The following is a 10,695-nucleotide window of genomic DNA, read 5'->3' on the forward strand; positions in this document are numbered from 1 at the left end:
TTCTCAGACCAACAGAAATGACTCTCCTCACCCTGTTCTGGGTCCAAGCACCCCACACACGACAGCAAGGGCACCGCTCACTTCCCCAACTGGAGACAAACACGCATCACCTCCACCTGCTGCATATTGCAGTGATGTCAGGGGTGAAAGGGCCCCAGGTGATGCCAGTGCCTCTCCTGCTCTGTTGAGCCCCTTTCTCAGTGTTCTGCATGTGTTACATATGTACAGGCAACAGGGACATGCAGTGGGCCCTGACCTCCAGGAACATTGCTCCCCTGACACCAGTCTTCACTGGGATCCCACTCCCTGTTCCTCCTCCCTGCAGGGAAATTCACCCTGTGGAGCCTGGGCTGGGCCATCGCTGTGTCAGCACCATCACCTGGGTCCTCATCAGATCCTCACTGCTCCTCTGAGAGCAGGTGGTATCACCCCCACGGAGAACAGGAGGAAGCTGGACCCAGGGTCCAGGAATGTGGCCCTGGCCCCTGCCTGGGAAGGACTGTCTTGGATGGGGCCTCTGTGTGCTTCCAGCCTCTTTCCTGCATCCAGGTTGAGCTGATTGGTCGGGAGGACACAGGGTGTCCTGTCCCAGGAGGAAGTAAAGCAAGCACATGGTATGTCTGTAGCACAAATGTCCTGGGTCCGGGGCAATGTACCTGCCTTCTTGGAGCCCAGGTCACACGGCTGTCTGTCGCCACCTGCTGTCCTGTCCCACGTGGGGAGAGACGGGCAGGGGTCTGTGCTGCACGCACATGCCCACCACCCAGGACCTGAGTCCCTCCCAGCAGGGCCTCTGCTGGTGGTTTCCAGTTTCTCTGCAGGCCCCGGCACTGGGTGGTTTTAAGCTGCTGCTCCCATGTCTCAAAGGTACCTTGCAATTCAGAGCCGCTTTCACACCAGCTGCACACAGCCTCCTGTTGACTTCTTCCTGGGGCTTAAACCTAACTGAGCAGTGTTGTGCTAAGTCTGCAGAGGTCAGAATTTACACTAAAGCTGCTTCTTTTCGGCAAGTTGTGTTGCTTGCACAGAGTATCTACAAAGAGTTTACACTCAGATGAGTGATGAGCTGGGCTGGGCCCCATCTCCCTGTCAATGACAATTGGTGATAAGAGACTTGTTCTGTCACAGCCCTGCTTCCAAACCACGTGTAGTCCTAGCCGGCTCCTGCCTGTGGCTGCACCCTGCTCAGCTCTGCTGCTTAGCTCCTCTGTCTCCTAAGGCTGCTAAACCCACTCTTGACTATATATTACCTGTTAACCACAAAAAATAAAAAAAGCTTTTTCTCTAATTACTTAAGGTAAAGCTGCCTGAATCCCAATGTCCACCGAGACCTTTGGTAGAAGTGCACATGGGCAGAGACACCCAGATGTGAGATTCCTTCAGGGCTGAGGTTCTGTGTTTGTCTGCAAGTCTAACTCATGACTTCCCCTTTGCCGACCCCAACTTGTCCTCTTCCCAACGCTTCTCCACTAGACCCCCAGCTCCTGCTTCCCCCGTATCTGGAAAAGCCTGCTCACAGGGCAGCAGGACTGACCCTGGCTCAGGCTCCTCGCCCAGCCTTGGCCTTGCTCCAGAGCCCAGTGGTGGGTGCTGGTGTGGGGAGTGGGGTGTGGTATGGGATAAGCATCCAGCTCTCCTCTTCTAGATCAAAGACCTGGACAGCAGCCTTTACCCCTTGGCCAGAGCAACGTCAGCAAGGCAGGCGTGTATCAAGTGGGAAAGGAGGAGAGAGGGAGGGGCTGGGAAGAAGCCCATGCGGTGGGAGAGTGATTTGCCAAGGGCCTCACAGTCTGTTGGTGGCAGGTCTTCCTTCACAGATCCCGGGTAGGATGTGCTGAGCCAAGAAGGCCCTGGCATGTCAGAGCTGAGCTTGTTTCTCTAAGGGGTCAAAAGGGAGGAGGCAATAGCCCAGGGTGGGGCCCGGTGGGTGGTCAGGCCTGAGTGACTCAGACAGGAGGGCTTTCACTTACGCTTTTCCCTCCCGGTGTATATCTGGGCCCAGAGGGTGTGTGTGGTTTATTGAAGAGATTCACAGCTGGTGGCTGCATCTGCAGAGCTGAGAACAACTGGATCTTGTTCACACTTGGGCAGAGGAAGACTCCTGGGTAAGCAGGGGGTTAAGACTCCGCCTAACTCCCCATCCTCAGGATGAATGTCTGAGAAAAGGATGGTTGTCACTAACTGACAGAAGAAGGAAATGGAAGCTCAGAGAGGTGAGGTCATGGCCGCGGCAGCAGGTGAAGCAGGGGCAGAGACTGGATGTGGGGGCAGGTGTGTCTGAGGGCTTCCTCCCGCCACCTGGGCCCCTGAACAGAGCAGAGGGAGGGCATCACCCGTTCCGGTGGGCTCAGCTCAGGATGTGGCCTCCTGAGACGTGACTGGAGACCAGAGAAGGAAGGGGATTTGGCGGGGGTGCTCTAGTCCTTTGACCTAGAACACACAGAAGAACTACACAAAAAAGGTCTTAATGACCCAGATGACCACGATGGTGTGGTCACTCACCTCGAGCCAGACATCTTGGAGTGTGAAGTCAAGTAGGCCTTAAGAAGCATCACTAGAAACAAAGCTAGTGGAGGTGATGGAATTCCAGCTGAGCTATTTCAAATCGTAAAAGATGATGCGGTCAAAGTGCTGCACTCAATACACCAGCAAATTTGGAAAGTTCAGCAGTGGCCACAGGACTGGAATAGGTCAGTTTTCATTCCAATCAGAAAGAAAGGCAATTTCAAAGAATGTTCCAACTACAACACAATTACACTCATCTCACACACTAGCAAGGTAATGCTCAAAATTCTCCAAGCTAGGCTTCAACAGTATGTGAACAGAGAAATTCCAGATGTTCAAGCTGGATTTAGAAAAGGCAGAGGAACCACAGATCAAGTTGACAACATTCATTGGATCATAGAAGAAGCATGAGAATTCCAGAAAACATCTACTTCTGCTTCATTGACTACGCTAAAGCCTTTGACTGTGTGGATCACAACAAACTGGAAAATTCTTTAAGAGGTGGGAATACCAGACCACCTGACCTGCCTCCCGAGAAATCCGTATGTAAGTAAGGAAGCAACAGCTAGATCCAGACATGGAACAACAGACAGGTTACAAATTGGGAAGGAGTACATCAAGGTTGTATATTGTCTCCCTGCTTATTTAACTTATATGCAGAGTACATCATGAGAAATGCCAGACTGGATGAAGCACAAGATGGAATCAAGATTGTTGGGAGAAATATCAGTAACCTTAAATGTGCAGATAACACCACCCTTATGGCAGAAAGCAAAGAGGAACTAAAGAACCTCTTGATGAAAGTAAAAGAGGAAGAGTGAAAAAGTTGACTTAAAACTCAGTGTTCAAAAAACTAAGATTGTGGCATCTGGTCTCATCACTTCAAGGCAAATAGATGGGGAACCAATGGAAATGGTGACAGACTTTATTTTCCTGGGCTCCAAAATCACTGCAGATGGTAACTGCAGCCATGAAATTAAAAGATGTTTGCTCCTTGGAAGAAAAGCTATGACCAACATAGACAGCATATTAAAAGGCAGAGACATTACTTTGCCAACAAAGATCTGTCAAGTCAAAGCTATGGTTTTTCCAGTAGTCATGAATGAATGTAAGAGTTGGATCATAAAGCAGGTTGAGCACTGAAGAATTGATTGTTTCAAATTATGGTGCTGGAAAAGACTCTTGAGAGTCCCTTGGACTGCAAGGAGTTCACACCAGTTAATCCTAAAGGAAATCAGTCCTGAATATTTACTGGAAGGACTTATGCTGAAGCTGAAGCTCTAACACTTTGACCACCTGATGCAAAGAACTGACTCATTGGAAAAGACCCTGATGCTAGGAAAGATTGAAGGCGGGAGGTGAAGGGGACAACAGAGGATGAGCTGGTTGGTGGTATCACCAACTCGATGGACATGAGTTTGAGCAAGCTCTGGAAGTTAGTGATGAACAGGGAAGCCTGGAATGCTGCAGTCCATGGGGTTGCAAAGAGTTAGACAGGACTGAAGGACTGAACTGAAATGAGGAGAGGCCAGGTATGGGATCTTGAGCCCATAGAGTGAACTGGAACCCAGTCTACCATGAGCAAGATTTCTGACCTTGGGTAAATCACATAACATTTATGCTTCAGTTTCCTTATCTTCAAACAGGAATACAATAGTACACACCTCAGGGTTATGGGATAATATACATTTTAATTTATAAAATCTTAGAACAACTGAGTGTAGAGCAAAATCAGAAACACTTGAGGCTCTCATCAATAGCTGTTGCTATATCAATAAGGATCTTTACTATCATTTCAGTCAGGTCTCAAGAGGGGTAGTTGATAAATGCTCTTTTGCCTTCTAAAAAGGGGTTAAACATAATCAATATTTGCTTTCTTTCTTTACCTCCCAGCACATGATAGTCACAACCAGAACCAAAAGAAAACCTCTCAATATAAAGATCTGCTTAAAATAAAATAAAGACAACTGAGAACTGACAAGATTGAAAGGATGCCACTCTCCTATTTCATGAGTATGAATATAAATTGGTAGTTTCTTTGCATAACAGTGTGGCTCTATGCATGAAAAATCTTTAGGTGTTGATACCCTCAGACCCACTCATTCTGCTTCCAGAAGTAGCTTAAAGAAATATTATCAAATGAAGGCAAACTTTTCTACAAGAAAGGTTTCTTTGCACTATTATTTACATAAATAATTAGAAACAGCCTAAAAGTTCAACAGTCAGGGTGCGACAGCAGAGAGGACTGGGCACCATCAAGGGTCCTCAGCCACCCTGGGCAGAGCTTCAGGGGTTGGGCGGGGTCGGAGGGACTTCAGGCCCTTGTGGGATAAAGGCTGTTGCAGAAGCTAGGAGGCTGTGGGCTGTAGGAGCTGCAGCATCAGGAAATTTATCAAAGCAGAGACTGGCGCACAGGGAGCAAGACATCATTTCAGAACGAAAACACTCGTTTGTTAATAAACATATCTACGAACACATATTTTTATATTAAAAAAGGCATAAGGCATAGTCATCACAAATGTGGGATGTAGATCGGAAAGACCAGGCTCTGGCACCAGCATGAAAACTTGGGCTGATCTAATTTTAAGTGAGTTTCAGGAGCCTGCATGTCATATAGGTAATGAATCAATATTAGTTATTACCAATTAGTACACACAAGTGTTCCCTCATGTAATTTCCAGAGTATCCCTTCCTATCTGTTCTTCTGTCTCTGGTTTTATTGCTCCTATAACTTCGCAGATTAGTGTCTCCTCTCTGATTACCTTCTCCTTGGGCCCCAAAAGGAGAGCAGGACTCTAACCCAGGGTGCAGAGAGCAGTGGGAGGATGAGTAACTTTCCTTAACTAGTGGCCTGCAGAGCCCAGGGGACAGAGAATCATGCTGGGTTAAGTCCATGGTGGCACTGGTGGCCGTCCTAGTGGAAACCCCTGGAGACCAAACCCCTCACTGCTTCCTGCAGTCACTAATCACTCATGATGGAGCCCACAGTCTGTTTTTCCTTCCCAAAGGTGAAGCCACACCTCCTTCCAACCTGACACAGACAAGGAGCTGAAAGGAGATCTCTGAGATCCTGCGGCTGCCATGAACCCAAAAGACCTCTGGGACTGCTCAGCTAGTCAGCTGTCTCTTGTTTGGATGGTTCCTACTTGTGACCCAGAACTGAGATGCTGCCAACAATCTGAATTAACCTAGAGAAGAATCAAGAAGGGAATAGATAAGCATCCTCGAGTCCTATGGAGTCCAAGGGGACTTCCCCTACCCTGGGGTCTGTCCCCATCACCTCCTTCCTGGCCCTCTTCTCTGGAAGCCATGGCCAAGGTGCTCAGTTTCTCCCTCCCAGTCCCCCAGATCCCAGCTCATGACTCAGGAGTGAGGCCAGAACAGCCCACAGACAGAGGGGACAGCAGAGGGAGTCCCCGAGACCAGACAGGGCAGGGAGAGGAGGTCCCACAGCATCCCTGAAGCTTCTCTTGCCCTCTCTCTTGTCCGAGCCTCCTCCTGTTCCCAAACCCTGGGGCATCATCACAGCAGCTGTTTCCTCCAACTCTCACCCTGCCGCCTGCCCAGCTGCTCTGCAAGGATCAGCAGACCCTGAGCTGAACCCCAGTCTGGTCTTTGTCACCTCCCCCTTGTGTGACCTGGAGCACAGTTACCTGACCTCACCTGTAAAATGAGAAGAATATTTCCATATAGTGTTAAGAGGATGAAATGTAATGTGCTCTGTGGCCTGGGCCACACAGCAGGTCCTGCCGAGTATGGTGCTGTCCCCTTTACCTAGAAAGTGTTAGATCCAGGTGGAAAACTCCCCCGCCCCCAGAATCACCTCTCTCTCCATGCTGTGTCACCACACCCACCCAGGGATCTGATATATAAGCATGTGCTTACCAGGTCTGACACCTCAGGCAGGTTCTGGCTCTACTGATCTCAAACACCCCTGGAGACACCCAAGTGCTCTGTTATTTCCCCCACCCACCCACACCCCAATCAATAAATACACAGATTTGGTGCTCTGGGTTCCCTCCATATGAGACCTGGGTTCCTTTCACTCTTACTAAAACAGGAAAAAGAAAAAAAATTAACAACCCTTCATGCTGCAGGACAGACAGAGAGCCAGTGAGCTGGTATCTCTTCCTCTTCAAATAAGGACACAAATCTTCTTGGGTTAGGGCCCCACATTTATGACCTCATTTCACTGTAATTTCCACCTTAAAGGCTCTATCTTGAAATAGACTCATTGAGGTGCGGGTGAGGCTATGGCTTCAACATATGATTGGGGCAGTTGCACACAGTCCACCCATAACCCCAGGTGAATCCATCAACAGTACCTCCAGATGACTGCTGCTCAGGAAGATTAATTTAACCACTTCATACTCATTACCATTTACCATTTACATTACAGCGTAATTTCTTCTCATCTTAGTCTTTTATCCACCTAGGGTAAAAACTTTTTTTGAGGATATCATTGAGTATATCCAGAAGAGAGTATGCAATGAATAGCTGCAAAACCTCCTCACTGAAGGCAAAACCTGCTCACTGAAGGCAAAACCCGGGAGAATTTTGTGCCTGAGGCTGGTTTGCCCAGATAACCTTCACGGGTGCATCGGGAATGTTACCCACATCCCTGCCACTCAGGCTAGCTTCCTCCTGGCAGGCCTCTTCCAGGGGTCAGAGTGGAGCAGAGGGTCCAGGCTGGAGGACTAGAAGGCAGATTTGGGCAGCAGGACCAGGACTAGAGTGGGCAGAGTGGGCCCCAAGGACACAGAACTGAAGGGGCTGTGACCCTAGCAGAGGTCCCCTGAGTGGGATGGGGGCATTTCTTCCCTCCCTGATGGGATCCCCTCAAGCTGTGCTAGAGGGCCCTGGGTGACTGTGTCCTCCACACCCTGCCTGGGACCTGGCTTCTCCCTCCATCCAGGACCCTCTTCTGGTCTGCATGGAGCTGCCCTGATAGTGGGAAGGCCCTGTGGCTCAGTGAGCCCTCCGGGGTCACAGTGAGTGGCTGTGATTGTGTGTCATCTGAGGGATTCTGAGGAGCCTCACGCATCCCCACCCAAGAGGAAACACTTCCTCCACCAGCTGTGCAAGTGCCGGTCTCCTCAAGCTCAGCAATTCAGATAGATGTTTCCTAAAGTCTCTTGAATCTTTAGAGGTTCCATAAAGTTGCATACGGCCTTAGGGTGCAGGTATGTGAAGCTGTCTAAAGGTAAGGTGTGAGTTAGGCTGGTGACCCCCGAGAGGTCAGGGATGCTGGGCACTGAAAGATGTCAGGATTCCAGTTACAGTTTATTGCAGAGCGGACTTCAGGTTCCCATCAGCTCCAGGACCATTGTCCTCAGGACGACTTACTGTCCTGGATTCAGTGTGTGGCAGGACACACAGAGCCCGGCCCCCAGGGATGCTCACCCTGCTTAAAAGCAAATTATAACGTCTTTAAAAAAATGTTCATTTTGCCTGAAATATAACATCAAATAAATTGGTGAGTTATCATAGGATGAGATTTCTAGAAAGTTCTGGATATGTGTACTATGTTTTTTACTTATTTGTGTAATGTCTACAGTCCTCAATTTGTGTCTCTCTTTGTATTGTGATAGTCTTTCTTTTTTGTTAGTTGCCAGTAAGTTATTTAGGTGTTAAAGAATTTTAAATGCATGACAAAAAAAACCTTTTTGTGAGGTTGAATGAGAATAGGACCAGGCTTCAATCTTTTATTTATTATGGTGATGTTTTATTTGTCTATTACTGTTATTATTTCCAAGCTAAAAAATTAAAAGCAAATTATTAATACCCTGACCTGTTTTCTCTGACTACTCCCAGAGGTCAGACTAATGCCTTAGTGTCCAGCTCCTCTGGAGGTCAGGGCAGATATTACTTGACCCAAAGGCACCATCATGTGTCACTTTGTCAGACTGTCCAGTGGCCAAAGGCCCAGGCAGACAAGAACACTCCTATCAGCCAGAATATTCCAAGAGCTCAGGGACCACTTCCCAGTTGCCAAGGGCAAAGAGCAGGTTGACTCCTCACTGCAAACTAAGGCCCTTGAATGAAGGTTTTCTTCCCAAATCCCACTTCTGTTAGTTTCTCTGTGGACTTTCCACCCTACCAGTCCTTTGGAAGTGATGGTGTTGACCTGCCTCGGAGGCATCTTTATCAAATACCTCTCTTAAGACTATCTTAAAATGGCTTTTGCTTATTTATTTCATGATTGAATAATGGAGTATCCATGAGGTACAAACATGTGTTTAATGTTGAAAATAATTTACATTTGCAAAACTCTTCCCTTGTGATTTATAATAAAATCTCTGTGGCTTATGCAGAATAGATCCATTGAGCTTATTTTACAGACAAGCAAATTGTCTTCTTAATCCCTTGATGTTCCTTGTTACAGGAAAGAAGTGGAGGCATTATGTGAATTTCTGAATGAGTGGAAGACAGACTTGGCTATGGAAGACCAAGAGAGATTCCAACGGGACCTGCTAGACAGGGAGAGGTTTTTAAAGGACTTTCCTCAGGTGAAAAAGGAGCTGGAAGAGAGCATAAGAAAGCTCTATGCACTTGCAGACAGGGTTGACAAGTTGCACAGGGACTGTACCCTCTTCAGGGTGGTGGCCAACTCTACCGGCACTGTGTCTGGTGTTCTGAACATCCTTGGCCTGGCTCTGGCACCCGTGACAGCAGGGGCCAGTTTGGCGCTCTCGACCACTGGGTTAGGGCTGAGAGCAGCAGCTACTGTGACCACTATGTCCACCAGCATCGTGGAACACTTTAGTAGGTCATCAGCAGAAACGGAAGCCAGTGGCCTGTTGTCAACTAGCATCAAGGAAAAGGTGTCTGTGGGAGCTCGATGTCTGTCTGCACTTGGGATGGCTTTTTCTACAGCGAAAGTCTACAAATCCATGCAAGGGGTTAGGAAAAATGTCCATGCTGCAAAGCTGGTGAAAGACAACTCTCAATTAGCAGCCCAAGCTAAAAGCTTCACGAGCACTGGGCAAGTCTCTGTCCAAACCAGCAAGGGGGTGAATGAAGCTTTCAAAGGCACCACTCTGGCAATGACCAAAAAGGCCCGGATCATTGCTGGAGGCTTTGCAGGAATCTCCCTTCTAGTGGGTGTGGGCTTCCTGGTAAAAGAGTCGATGCACTTGCATGAGGGGGCAAAGACAGAGTTGGCTGAGAAGCTGAGGCAGCAGGCCAGGGAGCTGGAGAAGAAGTTGAAGGAGCTCATACAGACCTATGAGAGGCTGAAGTAAGGCCTGACTCCCCCACCCCCAGAGAAGTGCAGGAACGAGGGACACATGTGAGACCAGGGATCAGAACACCTTGTTAGAGGGGAAAGGAGAGGGAGGCCACACTGATGGAGCTGGGTGTTAGGAATCTGGCATTTCTGTAGCTGAGCACAGCAGGGGAGGAATGCATGCATCTGGAAAATGGGGAGAGAGAAGGAAGGAGCCTGGAGCCTGGACTAAGGGAAGAGAGTGAGGGGAGGGGAGATACCACTTATTTTGGACTAAAGAACACACTGGGGGCAGAACAGAGAGGCAGGGGAACTAGCAACGAGAGGCCAGGAATATGAAAGTGTTTAAAATGGGAGAAAGTCAAAGAGGAGGGATAGCTGGGATCCAGGAGAAGCATCCCAGGCTCCTCTATCGCGCTCCCCAGGGTTTGCTGTCCCAGCAAGAAGAGTCTCCCCCTGATGGTGGTCTCTAGCCCTCCTTCTCCAGCGTCAGCTCACCTTTGATCCCAGCAGGTTTACCTTAATTAGGCAGTGCCTTCCTGATGATGATGGTGGTGGTGGCAGTGAAGACTACTCAGTGGGTGGGACATTTGTCGAGATGCAGGTGATATTTGGGACCAGGATCACTGAGTGACTAATGAAGACACTATGAAATTCCAAATACTGTGTGAAACAGAGGTTGGTTTAAAAAAAAAAAAATCACAAAAGAAAGAAGAAATGGGGCCAGAAGGCAACAGCCGACCAGGGAACTGTGTGGTGTGTCAAGGAGATCACCAGCCTGCGGTGAGGAAAGGCCGCCTCTCAGACCCTCGGTTTCCTCTTCAGTGGTGGAGCGGGGGGGGGTGCTGGGCAAGACACTCAGGCTCCTTTGTCTCTCCCCACCTTTTGTTCTCCAGACTCTGGTTCAATAAATATGAGCTGGTTCAGTGAGGCTTCCTTGCATTGATTGATGCGTTCAACGG

General features: G+C 48.6%; 1 protein-coding gene across 1 annotated transcript; it reads left to right on the forward strand.

Annotated features, from left to right (window-relative positions):
- Positions 1 to 650: 650 nt before the first annotated feature.
- Positions 651 to 10,414, forward strand: LOC122679987 (apolipoprotein L3-like). Its single transcript, XM_043880823.1, has 3 exons — positions 651 to 867; positions 2,189 to 2,213; positions 8,891 to 10,414. The coding sequence occupies exons 1-3, from the start codon at positions 651 to 653 to the stop codon at positions 9,747 to 9,749; spliced, it is 1,101 nt and encodes a 366-aa protein (XP_043736758.1). The 3' UTR covers positions 9,750 to 10,414.
- Positions 10,415 to 10,695: the final 281 nt, after the last annotated feature.

Source organism: Cervus elaphus, chromosome 22 (assembly GCF_910594005.1).
Source record: "Cervus elaphus chromosome 22, mCerEla1.1, whole genome shotgun sequence".
Classification (NCBI taxonomy): Eukaryota; Metazoa; Chordata; class Mammalia; order Artiodactyla; family Cervidae; genus Cervus; species Cervus elaphus.